At 39.2% G+C, this 20,446-nt stretch overlaps 1 protein-coding gene across 1 annotated transcript; it reads right to left on the bottom strand.

Moving 5' to 3' along the window:
- Positions 1-19,414: 19,414 nt before the first annotated feature.
- LOC141627895 (uncharacterized) lies at positions 19,415-19,840 on the bottom strand. Its single transcript, XM_074441095.1, has one exon. It carries the CDS (start codon positions 19,838-19,840, stop codon positions 19,415-19,417), a length of 426 nt encoding a protein of 141 aa, XP_074297196.1.
- Positions 19,841-20,446: the final 606 nt, after the last annotated feature.

Below are 20,446 nucleotides of genomic sequence, written 5' to 3'. Positions count from 1 at the left end.
CGCAGTTCCCGCGGGCGTTGTCCACAGTTTGGCGACTCCGCTGGGGAAAAGAGGACTAGTTACACTTTGTTCCTAGGGTCTTTTCCTCCGAGGTTAAACTTGAAAAGAAAGTATTGGAAAGTAAAACATTACTCGTAGTGCTACGATTCATGCATAAACCCTTAAGGACTTTCCCGGGCCGTCCCAGCGCTTCTTTGTGATGAGTGGGGGGCGACGTCCCACTATGCCAGGTGCTTGCACATTGCTTGCTTTCGTTCCGCCTCGTCGTGGTTCTTGAGGGTGGGGATGCTCTTCTAGGTACTCTACCTAAAGGCCCTTTCTCTATTAGACCCAAAAAGGATGGAGGGCATAGATCTTCTTGTAGAAGACTTGCCGAGACTTAGAAATGTCTAGGAACATACATCCTTATAACATGAGAATGACAATGTGCAAGGGGAATTTCCCGAGTCTTTTCAAATTTTCCATATCGATTTCAAAACCGAACTTGTGAACAACTTACTTTCAAAATAGCATGGTTTTAAAAACGCGGAATGCTGCCCAAGTAGGACTAGATTTTTCGGCCCAAAATGAGCTTTTATAAGCCGGCATGCTGCCCATTTTAAATCTCATTTTCAATCGATTATTCATTTTTTTCAAATTCAATCCAAAATGTTTCTCGAACCTTAACCAAGCATGAAATGCGTCGAGTCGTGTCCGAGTCCTGGCCGTGTTGGGCTAGGCGTGTTTTGCCCCAAGTGTCTAGAACACGACCTTGTTGGGTCACCCAAGCTCACCTCTTGGGCTTCGAGTCATGTTGGTCTACCTTTTGGGTCTAGGACAGTCCACAGAAACGTCCAAGCTAAGCCATTGTGGACGTTTCATACGAACCTAAGGATTATGTTGGTCCAATCACGGGTTTAGTCACACCGGGTCCAGTTTAGAATCGAGTTATGACAGCTTGAGTCATATCGTCTTGTCGAGTCTAAAATGAATCGAGGACTAAATCCAACCGTGAGTCGAACCTTTTGGTTAGTCGGTCATAAGTCGAGTCTTTGTTTGAGTCAAGTTGGTGTCGTGTCCTTAAATGTGCAGGGGCTCTTACATTTGAATATTGACTCGGTTCAGGATTTTCTTGTAGAAAGGCCGCCAAAAACCCGACTTCAAGCAATGGAAGATGCTGTTAACAAACTCACTGAGGCCGTGAACCTCATGATGACCAGAATGGATGCGATCGAATCCAAGCTGGGTGAAGATTCCTCTTCATCTACCCCACCTCGATCGATCCGGAAAACGGTTCAAATTCATTGAATACCGTCTGAAACTCTCCCAGGGGAAGAACATCCACTACGAAAATGCTAGGCCTATGCCCCGATTCAGATAAGTTGCCCACAAACATGTTACTCACCGATATCCCAAAGTTTAAGGGCACGAGAAGATCCAGTCCACCATGTTAAGGCCTATAAGGGGTATTTAGCACTGAAGGGAGTACCCGCTGACATGCTCTCTGAAATTTTCGCTCAATCTCTGGATGAACACCCGAAGGCGTGGTTCTACAATCTGGACCTTAAGAACTTTCCCACTTTCGAAGATATTATGGTGGAGTTCTGCAAGCACTATGCTGATAATGTCGAGATTCAAACCAACATAAGAACATTAGAGGTGATGACACAGAAAGAAAAAGAAGGCTTTACTGAATTCCTTGCAAGATGGCACGCTGAAAGCGTGAAACTAGCCAAGAAGCCTGATGAAGTTGAAATGGTAGATAAGTTCGTAAAGAATCTACGACCTGTTTACCGTAATGCTCTGAAATACCATAATTTTGGCTCTTTCAAAGAATTGATAAGAATCGGGATAAAGGTAGAAGATGATGTCATATGGGCAGAGGCTGAAAAGCCGAAAGGGTACCAAGGGGCGTCATCGTCTAAGGGCAAGGCCCAAGCAGCGGCCCATATTGATGAAGCCATCAATCTCTTAGAAGGGCAATCGAAGAAGTCGCAGCGCCAAACACCTAGGGCATTCACCGATATCGGATGCACTTATACATATGCTCTCCAAAGGCTTATAGCCAAAGGAAAACTGAAGCCTATTGGTCCAACTCCGGACCCTCCTGCTGATCAACAAGGTAAATGGTATAAACCAAATGCCTAATGTGCCTTTCATCAAGAGAAAGGCCATGATACTGAAAGGTGCTATCGACTGAAGCACGAAATCCAAGACATGATTGAGAACGGAACACTCCCGATCCCAACTGTTAAACCCAATAACATCACCAATCCATTTGGCGATCACGCCAACTTTGTTTCTGTGGAAGACAATGTCGATTATTCCCATCTTATCCGCCCATGTCACTTGAAAGGGGTGTTTATCGGGAAAATATTTGTGGATTGCTTTGAATTCTTGCCAAACCCGAAGAATGAAATTCAAGTCGGGAGTATTGCTCTAGAATGTACTCCTCTCGTTAACGAAGTTAATAAAGAAACTTCGGTGCACCAACCTTTATCACTGGCGTAGATCCTCAGAGGACTACCTCGGGATGGAGGCAGACCATCAAAGGGATCAAGGACCGTGAGCCGGCATCTAAGCCGACAAATTGAACAAGAGAAAGCTCAAGACCAGATTTGAAAATTATGAGTCGGGATCTGTTTTCTTATCTTAGTCGAGTCGAGTCTAGAATTTTCTCTTTTTTGAATTTGAGTCGTTTGTTCCGCGATGACCTAGGATGTGTCCTAGGAATCGTTTCTTCGAGTCTGTTAAGCATTTCTCATTCCAATAAAAAAGTTGCAGTTTCGTTTCCAAATATGTCTTGTTTTCAATCCTCAATCATTCCGAAACATGATAAAACGCACAACACACTCAAAGGAATCCCTGGGGTGGAAATATGTCCTGTTTCAAAATGTAAGGTACACTAGGATCCCGTGTTTGATTCCTTTACCTATTCCATGTCTGGTGGTAGAAAACCTCCATCTGAACCAATGTTTGTGACAAGCTTTTAGATGATTCTATGACAAACCTGGACTAGCTCCTTGTTTCCCCTATCGATGATGGAAGACAAGCCTTTTCCCAAAAAAATCATCCCATCTCGAAGAGAGAAGATATCAACCCGTTCTAACAAGGAATTGTCAGTTCCTACCCAAATTAGTTGGCGAAGCCCAGTTTTCAAGGTGTATCCAATTATGACTAAGAGAATGAATAGAAGATCATTTTCAAAGAGAGAAAAAAAAAAGGTGAAAAAGAATGAAAAAATGAGAAAAAGAGAAAAATTGGAAAAATGAAAAAAAATGAAAAAAAAAAAAAAGAAAAATGAAAAAAGATGAAAGAAAAAGAAAAAAGAAAAAAAGATGTTGAAGTTATTGCGGAATGCTTTTTGGTTGAATGTCGAAGTTACGGAAGACAGAAGTCAAGTCAAGTACCCATAGTTGAAGTTCAATGGGCGAAGCCCAAAAGCTTAAGTAGTAACCTCTTTACCCCCTAAGTCCTTCCCGAGACAGTTACAAAGGGATAGTCGGGAATTTTGAGAATTATTCCGCTTGTGCTGTTACACCCAACCTTTAGGGTCCAGACATGGAAATTTGAACCCACATCATTTTTCAACCCATTTGCACTCGTGGTTCATCAAACCCGAGACACCCATTCCAACCACATCAGCAGCCATAGCCCTTGGCCTTAGCACCACAAAACAAACCTTCAGAATGATGGTTAACCATTCCAACTTGTTATTACTAAGCTCCACATCCCAAAAGATCCAAGCCTTTTACACCTAACCAGCATACACGGGATTTAACGGTACCTTACAGGCTAGAATGGGATACGACATGATACCTTAGGTGAAACCTTCGAGTGTGTACACACAATCAATATGCCAAGTTTATGCACCTTGATCGAACTACGTCGGATTTGATTTCACTCCACGCGAATACGTAGGCAGTCCTTCTGAACAAGGGATTCAATCCACTCATCAACCAAGTTGTCATCTTGTCGTTTTCTTATGGGTCTTAACCAAGTCCAAATGAAGCCACTTTTGTTTGAGTTGGTCTTAGTACTCGATGTAAGCTAGGATAAGGATATAAGTTCAGATGAGTAGTGTCAAGTCTCGGAATGAGCTTTATCTAACGGTGTAGGCAAAGATGCTCAGTCAAATAGATGTGGGTTTTTGTTGGGAACAGAAAATATGAAAAACCCGCTGAAAAGAAAGAAGGCGTGGAAGAAAAATAGTAAAAGCCCGATGAAAAGAACGAAGGCGGTGGCAAGAAATGATGAAAACTCGCTGAAAAGAAAGGAGGCGAGGAGAACAGTGACAGGATGTTCCCAACAAGAGTGATGTGTGATGTCTAAGTGCTTTCATAAGATCACCGTGTTTAGTGTCGGGCGAAGCCAACGTTGTTGCTCTGTGATTTTAATCCACCTTGTCAATGCCAAGTGATCTTGATTCCCGTGTGCCCTCGGGAGCACGCCCATGACATACGATATCTACATCCCAAGTCGACGGCCTTGTGATTCCCATTTGCCATTTTGGTGCGCCAGAATGTCCAATTTACATTTCTACCCCCAACAAGTCAATAATTGAATTAAAACCCGTGCACACTTACGGTTTTATTTTCCTTTTTTGTTTTACGGTAGCGGGCTACGCCCACGTTATTTACGAGTCATACAGAGTGTCTGAGTCGTATTTCCTGCTCACCCGTCAAGGTTCGATTTCAAAATGCCAAATATTTCAGAATTCCGAAATTTCAAAAACTTTTTGCGAATTATGGATAGATGATCCAAGTAGTGGTACATTTCAAGTCAAGGTTCAAATCTTAAAGTTCAAAATCAAAATGATTCGTTTCAAATTCAAATTTCGGGTCGATGGCCCAACATCCAAGGGATTCATTTCAAATTCAAAATTTGGGTCAATGGCCCAATTATTCAAAATTTTCAACTTGTTCAAATTTCGGGTCGATGACCCAGTCTTTCAAAATTTAATTTTAGGTCGACGACCCAGCATTCCAACACTTCAACTTCAAACTTCGGGTCGATGACCCAGTTTTTCAAAATTTTCAAATTCGATTTTCGGGTCGATGACCCAATCTTTCAAATGATCCAATTTCAAGATCGATGATCCAAATGTGCTTAAGTGATGATTATTGCTCCTACATTTTCTATGTTTCAAATATAGTAGGATATGCTTCAACTAGGGGCTCTAAAGTCTTCGACTTTAGAGCCATCACAAACTGAGGGCTCTGAAGCCGTTGGCTTCAGAGACCATTATCAAGATGTAAAGGATGACATCCACCAAGAATTCAATTCAATTACAAGAGTAAGAAATGGAAGAATTCCGTAGCTGAAAGCAAATGATGAAAGCAGCGGCAACCTCCTCGGAAAGTCCCATCCCATTTAGGCACCCGCCAGCAGATGATAAGCTTTAGGCAAGTGTCGACAGATGATGAATTTTGGACAAACGCCAGCAGATGATAAACTTTGGGCATGTGTCAGCAGTTGCCGAACTACGACGCGGGTTTGATTCCGTCAGAAACGGATACGTAGGCGCCTAAGGATAAGGCTCAATCCATCATATATGCAACTTTATGGGTCGACGACCAACACCGATAATTTGACACAACAGAAGCAAGAGTCAATCCCCAGCGAAGTTTCAGATATGATCTCTTCTTATGGCTGGCGAGCTTATATACGCAACTCTAATGGACTATAAACGACCCGCAGAATCCTCAGGTCGAGAGGACCTGGGGTATACTTTGACTTTCGCCTTGTCCAAGCCTCAGTCAAAGTGGGGGCTCTGTAGATACCCGTATCCGTCGATATTGGAATTTATAGAGAACCCGACAAACACCCGATGATGATAGGACACATGTATTCTTTAGTTGTCATTGTCATTATTTGGGCTCGTTTTACGATGTAGAATGAGCGTTGTCGACGAAGTATTTTATTAATTTAAATGATATTTAAATTAAATGTTTTTTTAAAAGTGAATTCATTTTATTGTTTTAATTTGAATTTTTTTTCTTAAATTTATTTTATTGAAAATAAAATATATTTTTGATTTGAAAAATCATTCTTTAGTTATTTGATTTGAAAAATCAATTTATATCCTTTATAAACCGTATTTGAAGAACTCGATTTTTTACGATGGTTTTATATGCGATTTTTGAGCTCGTTTTCTACTTGATTTGGGCTCGATTTTCGACGCACTTTCGGCCCAATCCCCTCTCCTCCAACCCGTGTTAAAATCCCAGCCAAAACCCACCACAAAACCCTGGCTTAGCCCTCCCAAATCACGTCCCAAACAGCCCAACACCACCTTCGCTGCTCTGTTTTGCAGCCCCAAATCCGACACCAAAACTGCCCCGTATTCGACTCCAATGCAATCCATATCTCACCTCCCACCTAGCGCACATATCAAGCTATAATTCCAAGCCCTTTCCCATGCAACCCACGTCAAAACTCCTTCACAAACCTCACGCAACAAGCAGCCCCCCTGTTTTCGTTCTCCAAACCCAAGCCCAATCAAACACTTCCAAACGGCTACCAAACCCGTGCCCATGACCACCCATCCATACCTGACTATCCTAAACATATTTCCATGCCTTGCCCACCAAGAAAAGCCCCTCAAAAACCCTACACGAGCTCATGAAAGCTGTTGGACAAAGAAGAATAAACAAAGCGACCCTGACCGCTTGTTGCTCTCTTTTACCCTACTTTAACTCCCTATAAATACCTCCCCTATGCCATACTTTCATTCCTCTAAGTTCTCCCCACATCATACTGCAAATAACAACCATCAATCATCCAAAAAAACCCTAAACTAAAGTCGTGACAGCCGCTTGAAAACAGGGACACAAATCTTGTTTTCGAGTTTCTGTCGTGGTCTTTGGGCTTGATTCTCGTGCACAAATCCTATTAAAACTTCTGGTTTATTTCCATATTCACAAAATTCAGTATTTCTAGTTTCCAAAACATCTTTCGGATTGAAAAACCGTTGAGAAACGAAGTCGTGGTGAGTGATTGAAAATCGCTGCTCAAGTCTGCCTTTTGAACGTGTTGTTTCATGATTTCAAAATTCAATTTCAATTGTCTTCGTCGACGACGGTCCCTCGAGATAAAATCTACGATCGATTACGACCCAAGACGGTGTCAACGATACATGTAGGTTGAGGGTGCATCAAATCCTCCTTCTTTCCCTTTTTATTTCGTTATTTTTATTTGTTTTTCTATCGCTTATTTTATATATTATACATCGTCTAGCATCGTTAACTATGAAACATTAGTATAGTATGAGTATGAGTTAAAGTGTCATTCCGAATACCCGCGTTGACTTGAGTTGGGAAAGAAATCCGCCAGATTGGTCGGTCGTATCCCCTTCTCATTTACATATCCTCGTATTTGGAATCTATGTAATTAAATCAATCTAATTGACGTAGTATGTTATTTGTACCTTTGTTTTAACTTTGATCTTTTCATTCATCGTAATAGTAGGCCACCTTTACACAATTCTTTCATCTAATTTAACACCTCAATTTAGTTCGTTAATTCATTAGGCATCTTAGGAGTAAAATAACATTATTGTAAATGAAATTTGCAATCTTCTAATTTTTAATTGAATTCATCTTCCCATTCACTAATTTTCTCGCTAGCATGGAAGTGCGTACTTAACACCTTTCCATTTGCACTCGTTGACAAATTAGAATTGTTTTTAACCTAGTTCGTAATTATTTAATTTAATTTATAATTAATTAACCTTTAATTTGTTTTACTTGTTTCTAATATTATAAATTTTGTTTTTATTATTTTTTATGGTTCAAAATATGTAAATTTAATTTAGTGAATTTTTCTGTAATTTATTTTGCTGATTTCGAAATTAAAATGCAATTAACTTTGTTTTCTACAAAAACCGTGCACTGCACGGGTCTGTTCTGACTTCTGATCCGTGCACTGCACGTGTCTGTTCTGACTTCTGATCCGTGCACTGCACGCGTCTGCCAGTTTTGATTTATTTTCTTCTTTTGTTTCTTTAATTGTTTACTAATCCTATTTTAATAAATATGGATTGGTGAATAATTTTAATGAGTTGGGTTCAATTTAATCAATAAGTTGTACCTAATTTATTTCAAACCGTTGTTTTTGTTTAATTTTATCTTACTAGTTTAATTCTAGTCTAATTTGTTTACTAATTAATAAATCGGCTAACATCATTAATCAATCTAACTTAGTTTTAGCCTTTTTGTTTACATTTATTTTATTTGTTAAGTCATAATAGTTTAAGTTGTTTTTTGTTAGTTTGTATTGTAATTTTGTATCATGTATATAGGTTTTATTTTAATTGAGTCAAAATAATTTCGATAGTTGTTGTAATTAGATCGAGTTGTAATTTATTTCTCGTTGTATCGGCATGAAATGCCTGGGTTGTAATAGGGTAGATCCCAACGGCTCCCCCATTCCCATCAAGCCTTGTTTGTTTCGTTTATATGTTGTTAGATCAATCAACCCACATGCTAAATTACAACTTTGACAAAGTTAGTTTAGTTGCATCTAAAACGACATAGAAATTGTTGTCACATGTTAGGGTTTTAAAACGATGTTTGCATATCATATATCGCAGTAGCTACGACCTTGTTTGAAATCCGATACTTGACTTAGTAGAGGCCGTTATTGACGGGCGGAGTTAGGTGTCCTTATGGGCTTCCTAACACGTACCCTCACCCCTTACTCAAGATCTATGGTTTGTGGATCCGTCTAAATACCATTGGATTACGAGAGTCATTCAAATCGAGTGATATAGGGTACAAGTCTTTATCTTTAATCACTCGTAGTCGATTGGCTTTATGCTTTTCGATGAAAGGTGTAAAATTGACTTGAACGGTTCCAAGTTCCCATAAAACTTGGTGGCGACTCTAATTTGTCTTAATTCGATTCGAAGGAACCTCGAGTCGATTATGCCTAGTGTGGATCCCGCGGACGCAGTTCCCGCGGGCGTTGTCCACACATTATATTATCATTTTAACCTATTAAAACAATAATATGAAAATCATCAAAATAAAATCCGTGGCCTATGCTCTGATACCATTTGTTGGATTTATCTGTATGCATCCCTTTAACTTTAAGGATTATAACGACTTTATCATGATGAATACATGTCATAAAATAAAATTACATAAATAAAAGTAGAGAATGAAGAAACAACCTTCGGTCCTAGCAAAATCGGCCTAAGAACAATATCGCAATGATATTCACCTATCAGTTGCACCCAAGAAGATATGAGATATGCCCTTACTTCTTGCTAGAATCGATCCCCAAATTTTCTGTAAAATTAATTAGGGTTTTCGGTTTTTTTTTGTGTTGAGATGAGAGGCAAGAATAGGTTAGAAATTTAGGTTAGAAAATTTCTCCTCTTGATCTCCTTTAAACCGTGTAACACAAGTGATTAGGGTAGATATTTTTATTTTTAAATTTTCGGCCCATATTAACCGAAATTAGAGAGATTAATTTCTCTTTTTCGGTTTTTCTACTTACCCAAAATAAGGAGATTAAATCTTCTTATTTTGGTAGTATGCAAAATGTATAAAAATGTATTAAATATAAATTGTCATTTATATTATTCCGCATTAACAAGTCTACAAACAACAGCTTGCGGTTGATTTATTAATACGGATCAATAATAATTTATTATGACAATATCATATAATTATCATTTGCTGATTAAATATAACCGATTACATTTAATTACAAATTAACATATTAATTCGTCCAAGCTCACATTATATACATTAATTAAATATAACTTATTATATTCAATTTACTTAATTGATGATTAATTGTCTCAACTAATATTATTTAATCGGCATTAAATAATTGTCTCATCAACACATTGACTAACTGTTTAGTCATATAAGGCATCAATGTGATTACATTTTCATAACCACATCTCTCAAACACATCCTTTAGGTGTGACTTTTAGGGACCAGTTGATCACCACCATCTGTATGATAATAACGTCAAACTTTCTAGCAAGCCAACCGTTATTAGGTAATCGTTAATCAACTGATAAAATATGAAGGATACCCTTGTGAACCTATAAGAGATTTAATAATGTTATCACACTAATTTGTGGAGGACACAAGCTCCAACATCTTGGGTATCTGGATCTATTGAGATACATGGAAAAGGATATTAGTTTTGAGTCAAGAAGCTTTTATTGATAAGATTCTTGACCGATTCAATATAAAAAACTCCAAGAGAGGTTTTCTACGTATAGGCAGTGGGATTACTTTGAGTAAGTCGCAGTGTCCTACTGAGCCTAAGGATAGTGAAGGCATGAAATCGATTCTATATGCTTCTGCTGTTGGATCAATCATGTATGCTATGATGTGCTCTCGTTCTGACGTCTCGTATGCTTTGAGTATGACAAGTCTTTATCAGAAAACTCCAGGTGAAAATCACTGGATAGCCGTCAAGAATATTCTTAAGTAATTGAGAAGGACTAAGGATTAATTCTTGGTATTTGGAGGAGAATCTGAACTACGTGTAAAAGGTTATACGGATGCCAAGTTCCAAACCGATAGGGATGATTTGAAATCCCAGGCTGTTTTTGTCTTTTTAATGAACGGAGGAGCGGTTTGCTGGAGAAATTTTAAGGAGTCTGTGACTGCTGATTCTACAACGGAAGCTGAGTACATTGCAGCCTCTGAAGCTGCAAAGGAAGTTGTTTGGATTAGGCAATTATTAGCGGGACTGAAAGTAGTTCCGACCGCCGAGGATCCTATCACCTTATATTGCGATAACAGTGGGGCAATTTTTCAAGAAAAAGAGCCAAAGTCTAGATATAAGTCTAGACACGTACTTTGAAAATTTCATGTAATTAGAGATTTAATTGAAAGGAAGGAAATTACAGTCTGTAAGGTTGGGACAGCTGACAACATCGCTGATCCTTTAACCAAATCATTGTTTCAAGCTAAACATGATAGTCATGTAGTTTCTATGGGATTGATGAATGCCAGAACGGTTGTAAATTATGCGATATGTAATAATTAAGATATTCTATTTATTATTTCATATATGATAATTACATTTATCGTTGTATTCAGTTTTTATATTTGAATTTAAATTGTTTTGTCCAAATTGGTTGTATTGACAATGTCGAACCCTTTTAAAGTGAACTGGATTAACATTGTATTTTGTCCCTAGTTAATTAATGAGGTGACGTCTTGGAGTGACTAGATTGTAAGGCGATTGATGACAAGTTCAACTGTCATTAGGTCATAGTGATGGTTGGTCGATTACATAGCCAGATTGTGAGACGATTGGTCGGACAGTGACCGCTTATAGAGTCCTTTTGTTGATGAGTCGTGACGAGGTCTTCTATTTATTCCTTCGAGTTAATTCTTTAGACTGGTGACTATTTGTCTGAGTTGATGCGGTTTTCCGGTGGCTTAGGTTTTTGCTCTAGGTCGCGCCGTAAATTAAGGCCAATGAGCATTTACTGGGTCATTGTGATCTGCATCGAACAAAGAAAATAGGTCAATAAGATTGTCCACCCATGTCATTTTTATATCTCAAGGCCACTCGAGGAGAGGTGACTGGAAATGCGTGGCCACGCTCGGATGAGATCTATAGTAGATTATCCGGTCAGACAGTCATTCTCCTGATCGAGAAAACCACTTTATGATATGATCACGTGCAAGAACGACCTGAAAGACATCTTGCATTGAGTGGGAGATAATTTTGGACAAGAGAATTGCTAGCACACACTTGTATCGGACAAGTGGGAGATTGTTGGAGTGAGTGTCCTCCACAATAGTACGTCTACATATTAAATCTTGTACATGGAATATCACGGATTTATTTTATATATTTGTCAGTTGATTAATATAAATCGGTAACGCTCGGCTGACTAGAGTTTGATGTTGCTGTCGTAAGACGGCGGTGATTAACTGATCCCTTTAAGTCATACCTATAGGATGACGCCCAAATGGAAAAAAACTAATTATTTGTACAAAGATACAAATATAATTAGTACCTTGTATATATTGACTTAAGATAAGTCATGTGAATATTATTTGTTAAAGAGTTACGAACTCGGGCCAAATGGATGTATTATTCAACTATGTGATAATTGATTAATAAATAGAAGGAATGTAGTAATTAATAGTTAATTACTAATATTTGTAATGTGTGTGCATATTTTGAGACGGAGGTAATTATTTAATATTTACAAGTGGTTGTAATATTAACTAATTATTTATTATAAGACACATTTTATATTGATAAAATGGTAAAATGTCACTTAATAGTTAAGTGTAAATTAATACTCCCTCCTATTCATTCATTTTGTCGCTCTTTCCTTATCGAAGTTAGTCGGATTTTTGTCCCTCTTTTCTTTTTTGGTAACTTTTGTGTGGTCCAAATTAAATTACATGTGGGGTATAGTGGAATAGAGTGTTTTGTGTGGTCCAAAATCATTTTCTTAATTCTTGTGCAAATAGAAGGGGGACAAAATGAATGAATAGGAGGGAATATTTAATTAGTGTTACTTAAATGTTAAATAATTAATTAAATTAATATTTAATTATATAATATAATTAAATATATGTCTTATAAGCATTTGTGGGACAAATGTTGAAAATCGAAATTGACCGAAAGTAGACAATTGTACCATCCAATATGGGATTTGAGTTACCCATGTGACTTAGGCACCAACCCACTACTAATTATAGTTGAATTGTTTACATTTCTTGGCCTATAAATAGGCCACTATTACACATTATAAAAGGATGATTTTCACCTACTCCATAAACTTGATTGGTTTTACTAGTAAAGAAAACAAGGTTTTTGTTCATTATCTTCATCACATAAACTTGATCAATTTGTTGATCAAAGCCTCATCAAATATTCAAAAAAAAAATATTACACAAAAAGTTAATACTATTAAAGTAATAATATAACATAATAAACAAGGTTACTTATAAAAATACCTAGTTAGTATTATATAAGTTTTGGGCTTAATCTTGGGTGTATCTTAAAGGAGATCACCTAGGTTGGTGATTTGGGTATTGGAGGATCATCTACATAATATAAGCTCAAGAACAACATCAAGGAAGAAGTCCTAAAGTTGTGCCCGAATATTTCCAATAGCAATGTAAGGAAATTTTTCTTATATGGTTTTATACCATCTTTTATGTTGTTTACATTTGCATGTATGTAGATATAGACCATCTTATGAAATTAGCTAGTAATTTTAATATCATTAGAAGAGTCTAATGAGGGTCTAAATACTAACAACTTGATCACCGAAGAGCTAGACTAGAGAATCTAAGGGTGCTAAAAGAATACTATGGATCACTTAAAGGAATCATGTTGGATGTTTTATAGGGAGCATAGTAGGTACTATCGAGTGGATCTAGACTAAAGAATCTAGGAAATATGCTAATATATGGCAACCTTGTGAGTCTAAAGGGTTAGACTTAGAGCGTTTAAGGAAATTACTAACGGCTGAAAGTTTGGAAACCCTAAGGGACTAAGGAGCTTAAATTTTAGGTGGATGTTGGATATGCTTAAGGAGCCTAAAGACGTTTCTCTAAAACAACTCAAAGGAGGTCATGAAATCTAAGCAAAGACTATGGAGCTTAAGGGGGATATAATGTGTCCAGGCTAGACAACCTAAGGGTTAACTGTGTGGCCAAAATTTTCTCTGGATTATAGGTTGGGGATAAACATCCTAGGTGTCTTAGGGTAGTGTCTTCCTTATCACATTGACGTTGAGAGGTTCGGCTAAGAAGAAATGAACTCCAACCTTCTCGGGGCCCTAAACGAACTCCATGGGGATAAATCATCTTAGAAAGACTCTCTGGAAAACCATTTAGGGAGAACGCTGCCTTGGGATCATGAATCATGTTGCGATGATCTTCGAAAGACCAGTGTTTTCCATTTGAAAACCAGCACTCGTTGGGGAGTTACAAACTTGCCAGGACTCACAGGGGACATTAGTTGCTGCTCGCCGAGAGGTAGAGTATGACAAGTAATTGACGTGTTTAAAGCCCTTGGACTTGACGGGTTGGCATTTGCTAGGAAGAACTCAGTACTCAGTTGGAGTGCATTTTACTTCTCAATATCATCTGCATGGTTAGTGACTTCGTAGTCTCATATATAAGCGCGTAGGCACACAAGCATATAAGCACATAAACATGTAAGCAATTAGCAGGTAATATCTCGCGTGAGGGGAAATAGAAGTTTTGAGAGTTGTGAAGCTTAAGATTGAGTCTTGTTGCTAGTAGATCCATGACTTGACATATTTGAGATGCGTGACTTGTTATGACATTGACTTAACTAGACGCAGACTGACATGAACGTGACACGAGCTTAGGTTTGACACGGGACGTGGATGACTATGACAGACTTCGTATATGTAAGTGCAACCCCTAGCTAAAAATGAAAAATGGGCGATAACGCGCATCAAATCCCTAAGCAGGAATCATATCTTCATCGGACATCCTCGCCATCGTTTGTTTGTTTGACATCCCTACTCGAGGTGTGATGATTCGGAGAGTGAAACCAAGATCTTGCCATTGTCCAAACCGAGCACTAGGCTAAAGGTGGTTTATTTTGGGCTTTAGTTGGACTCAAAGAATGAAGGATAGGTAGCATCTCGGAAGAGAAGCCCCCAGAGTGAGAAGATAGGAATTTGGCAAAAGAAAGCATGGGGTAACGCCTCCAAGAAAGATCCCCCAGTAAAGAGGTATAGGATTAAGTTTGCGGCTGAGTGAGTTGGTTTTGAGGATTAATGGTGATGGTTGAGATTAAAAGGGGACGTTGTAAGGGATTGAAAATGATGGATTGACAGTGAGGCACTGGGAGTGATGTTTGAGAGGGACGGTTGTATGTGGTGGATTGGAAGTTATGGTTGTAACTTATGCTTTTTAGGCATGGTTGTATCCTTGTTAGAGAACTGCCTACGTATTCGCGTGAAGTGAAATCAAACCAGACCGTAGTTCTGAGCTGGATATTAAGGATTGAGATGTTGGAATGTTGTGAAAGGGGTGCGTTTGTGAAAGGATTGCGCGGTTGTGAAAGGAGTGTGTTGTGAAAGGCGTGTGCGAAAGGGTTGTGCGGTTGTGTCCCTGTAGTAGGACTACCTACGTATTTGGGTGTTGCAAAATCAAACCAGATCGTCGTTCTTGCGTGTGTTGGTAATTGAAATTGAGGTGTATGGTTGCATCCCTTGAAGGACTGCCTACGTATTCACCTGAAGTGAACTCAAACCAGATCATAGTTCTGCGTGTGTGCCTAAGCTAGCTGTTAGGACCTTAAAGTGTGAGGGTCGCAATGATAAATTCCGTTTGGTGACTCGAAAAATTGAATTGAGATAATTCCCTTCGAATATGAGTTGAAGAGATATAATTTGTGCAAATGTTCCTTGTCATGTGAGCGCACTAAAAAGTGGACCCTATAGGTCGACTGGGTATGTCCCGTTCCGGGTAGCAAAGTATTCGATGACTCTATATCTAGGTCAGGGTTTAAATGGCTTCGCATTTCGGAATCTAAAGCTTTGTAATAAGAGGTTTTTTTGACAGATAAAAATCTGGAGCTTGCATTTGTGGCATTTAGGCTATTGGGCTATGACTTTTGGTGTGGTGAAGAATGGGATATCAGGCTTGATGTGGCCTGAGCACGAAATGGTTGTTAAATTATGCAGGATCATATTTCCATGTCTGGATCTGAGGGTTAAGGTGTGATGTTTAAGCCTGAGGGGAATCCTCAAAAGCCTAGATAGTTCTCCCTATAACAGTCTCTAGAAGGACTTATGGGTGAAGCAATGTTCGTTATGATCTTGAGGGTAATCCCCAGGATCCTAGATAGGTCTCCTTGTGATAGTCTCTAGAAGGACTTAGGGGTGGAGAAGGTTGTGTGTGTTGTTAATTGACAAGTTTTGAGCTCTTACTTGAGCTTTTTGACATGATATTTTGGTGTTTTGGACTCATTGGTTCTGGGTTTTAGCGTGGACTCATTGGTCCGAGATTTTGGTGTTTTGGACTCACTGGTCCGGATTTTGGTATTTTGGACTCATTGGTCCTTGGTTTTGGTGTTCCCAACTCATTGAACCGCATTTTTGGTGTTTTGGACTCATTGGTCCTGGATTTGGTGTTTTGGACTCATTGGTCCGGGATTTCGGTGTTTTGGACTCATTGGTCCTATTTTTTGGTGTTCTCGACTAATTGGTCCGCGGTTTTGGTGTTTTGGACTCATTAGTTCTGGATTTTGGTGTTTTGGACAAATTGGTCCGGAATTTTGATGTTTTGGACTTATTTATCTTGGGTTTTGGTGTTCTGGACTCATTGGTCCGCGGTTTTGGTGTTTTGGACTCATTGGTCCTGGATTTGGTGTTTTGGACTCATTGGTCCGGGATTTCGGTGTTTTGGAATTATTGGTCCTGGGTTTTGGAGTTCTGGACTCATTGGTTCGCGGTATTGGTGTTTTGGACTCATTGGTCCAGGATTTTGGTATTTTGGACTCATTGGTCATGGGTTCTGGATGTTTTGGACTCGTTGGTCTGTGATTTTGCCGTTTTGGACTCATTGGTTCTGGATTTTGGGTGTTTTGGACTCATTGGTCCGGGATTTTGATGTTTTGGACTTATTGCTCCTGGGTTTTGGGTCTTTTGGACTCATTATTCCAAAATTCTGTTGTTTTAGACTCATTGGTCCTGGGTTTTGGGTGTTTTGGACTCATTGGTCCGGGATTCTGGTTTTTTGGACTCATTGGTCTAGGATTTTGGTGTTTTGGACTCATTGGTCCGGGATTTAGGTGTTTTGGACTCATTTGTTCGGGATTTCGGTGATTTGGACTCATTAGTCCGCGGTTTTGGTGTTTTGGACTGATTGGTCCGGAATTTTGGTTTGTCCAGGTTTTATTTCTGGAGGTATGTGTTTTCCGTTGCTTTGTTGTTTTTTTGGTAGTTGGTGGCTTGTAGGGTTCCCTCGTTTTGGCGGTTTGCTTTGTTTTGATGCGTGGTTTTCTTTGTTCTGGTGGTTTGCTTCATTTTGGTTGTTTTTTTTTGGAAAGTGGTAGGCTTGGATTAACTCGTTCTTCATCGTCCTGCGCTCGAGGATGGTGAAGGTACAGCCGGGGACGTACCCGACGGTTGGAGGTTGGTGTCTTGTGATGGGCTTTTTTGTGGGGAATGGGCTTGCCTTCCGTCATTGATCATAAACAAGGAGAGTTTTGGGTTTGTTATATGGGTTCATCATGGAATCCCTTTTCTAAAAGCTTGTTCTAAATTGGGTGCTAATGAAAGGTTTCTATTGCTAGACATGGAATAGGTAAAGAAAATAGACACGGAGTTCCGGGTCCTTTGCTTACTCAGTACAAAACGTCACTTGAATGTACTCACATAGCATTGGAACATATTGTTTGTTTTAAATCAAATCTCAAATCAATTCTCGTTGTCAACGAGAAATGGTAAAGGAAGAGAGAAGAATATATGAAAGTTGTGCTTTTAATTAGATAAATAATAGATTGACACAAACTCGAAGAACATGCGTGACTTGTGGGGACAGCCCCTCCAGTTTGTCACTTAGGAATAGAAGAACAGACATTGGGATAGATATGAGAAAGCCTAAGACTTGGACTCGACCTCAATCTCAGATACGGACTCCTAATCATCACTTTCCTCTTCAAAGATCTCTGCTTCAGCATCCAGCGGCTTAAATGTTTGGTCTTGAGCATTGACCCACTTGAGCACTTCACTCTCGTTGTTTGGGATGTTATGAGGACAATAGTCTATAAGGCTTCCATGTCCGTGCAGAATGAGACACCCATTGGGGTTGGCTTCATCACTTGGTTGGCTTAAGAATGAAACTATCAGTTCATGGTTGTCGATCATATCTTGAATAACATGTTTCAGTTTGAAGCATGCTTTAGTATCATGACCTTTTCCCTGATGATATTGGCAATAGGTGTTGTCATCCCAGAAACGGGTTTTCTTCTGTTTAGGCAGGTCTGGAGTGGGCCGAATTGTTGTAGCTTCTCTTCAGTCATAAGCCTTTTAAGAGTTACGACATAAGTTGTGTTGAGGTTAGTGAATTTCCTTTGATAACGTTCGACTTTGCTGTTTGACTTGAGACATCTAAGAGGATTGTCTTGACTGCGAGGTGTGGCCAGCCAAGATTTTGCCAGCTTCGGTCATATCTTGAATGACATTCTTCAGCTTATAGCACGTTTCGGTATCATGGCCCTTGCCTTGATGATATTGGCAATAGGCATTTATGTTCCAGAAAGAGATTCTATTGTTTTCGGGTGGGTTCGGAGTTGGACCAATGGGTTGCAGTAATCCTTCAGAAGCAAGTATCTCCAGAGCAGTGTCATATGTTATTCCAAGATATGTGAATAACCTTTCATGTTTTCCCATGGTTTCAACATTGGTATTTTTAGGGAAATTTTTATGAGTTTTGTTTTTGTCAATCCTGGGCGGAAACAGGATTTGGTCATTGTCAATGGGAAGTATTTTGGATGTTGCTTAGTATTTTGAAGGGGATTTTGGTGAGGCAATTTCATGTTCTTTGTTGGTGGGTTCGTGGGTATGGGAACCATCAGACGGTTCCTCATTTTCAGCATTTGCTTGTTGGTGAATTGGGTGTTGGTCTTCTCCTTGGTGGTCAAGTTCATTTGCGGCATTGCCAAAATTTTTCTCCAGATTAGCTACCCACGTGTTTAAATCATCGATAACCACTTGTAGCTTTGAGAGTATGTTTTTGAGGGAGACGGAGAGCATGATTATACCGTTTTGTATGCCATCCCCATCTATTGCATGAATCTTCTCATCGTTAGAAGAGATAAGATGAGAGCAGTCTAGGAAAAGTTCCTGACTGTGTTCAACAGGGTTCTCGAGAGGGTTGTTCTTGTTGTTTACAGAGGGAGGTTGTGGTAATTCGCCCTTTTCAATCATATCATGGATGACACCTTTCAGGGGGGAGACGCATCTTAGTATCATGTCCACGACCTTGATGATATTGGCAATATTGTTCTCTGTTCCATCTCCGACCTCGCTTGTTTGGTAGAGGGTCCGGAGTTGGACCAATCGGTTTGAGCTTTCCTTTGGAGATTAGCTTTTCCAAAGCTGTGGCGTAAGGTATGCCCAAATCAGGGAATGACCTATGGGTTCGTCTGATTTTGTTTTGCTTGTTCTTCGGATTTCTTCAATTTTTATCCTTTCCTTTGTTGCTTAAAGTAATTTGGCTACGTCCCGGACAACATGGGGAAGTGTGCCAAATTTTAAAATGGCTTCTTTCTCTTCTTTTTTAACCTACAAATCACAATTCAAATACCAACTACATTAAAATTGTCTCTTATTCTACGAAAGCAATAAATTGTTCAAAATTACAACAAAACACACGGGTTGCCACCCAAGAAGTGTTGATTTTAAGTCATGCACGACGTAATGTAGCTTGAGAAATTAATTCTCCAAAGATGGAAGTTCCAAGAAAACTTCCTCCACAACTCCATTTATAGCATTCTCGTGATAAATCTTCAATCGGTGGCCATTAACTTTGAACTTCTCCCCATTTGTGGTCATCACTCCAATAGAGCCAAGCTTGGTGATATTAGTGACGGTGTATGGACCGGACCACTTTGACCTTAACTTTCCGGGAAAAAGCTTGAAACGGGAATTGAACAAGAGCACTTTATCACCAATTTTAAAGTATTTCTTGAGTATCATCTTGCCATGCCACCGCTTAGTCTTCTCCTTGTAGAGACAGGAACTTTCATAGGCCTGCAAACGAAATTCATCAAGTTCATTAAGTTGCAATAACCTTTTCTCTCCAAATAGAGTAGCATCAAAATTAAGCTCCTTGATTGCCCAATATGCTTTTTGCTCCATCTCAACTGGCAAATGACAAGCTTCCTCATAGACTAACCTATATGGCGAGGTGTCAATAGGTGTCTTAAAAGCGGTCCTATATGTAATACTACAGTTTTATGAGCTGTTGGGTACTCTATCGAGTAAGGCTTACTCTATCGAGTAAGGCTTACTCTATCGAGTAAGTGAGTTTTGCATTCTGGACAGTGCTCTGCCTGATGGGTACTCGCTCGAGTAGGGACTACTTGATCGAGTACCTCAGTTACTCGATCGAGTACATTTGTTTTTATGGGTTTTTGGCCGGGTTTTGATTGCACTGCGAGAATGATATATAAAGTACCTTTTCACCAGTTTCAGTTACTTCTACCTTATTCTAAACATTTTACAAAGAGAAAACAAAACTACGTTGCATTCTTCTCCCACATTGATATCAAATCAAAGGGCTTGAGTCGTCGGATTTTGGAGTTCTTTACACCTTTGAGATCGTCGTGTTGTGGGTAAGATCCTAGTACAGTTTTTATATTGATTCGTTAGTTTCGGTTAAACCCTGATTGGATAATTTGGGGATTTTGGAAGTATTGTTGATTTTGGATTGTGATTATTCGATTATATGTTGATAGGAGGTGA

The sequence above is a fragment of the Silene latifolia genome, chromosome Y (genome assembly GCF_048544455.1).
Source record: "Silene latifolia isolate original U9 population chromosome Y, ASM4854445v1, whole genome shotgun sequence".
Lineage (NCBI taxonomy): Eukaryota > Viridiplantae > Streptophyta > Magnoliopsida > Caryophyllales > Caryophyllaceae > Silene > Silene latifolia.
Note: the sequence above shows the minus strand (reverse complement) of the source record. Positions and strands in the feature narration are given on the sequence as shown.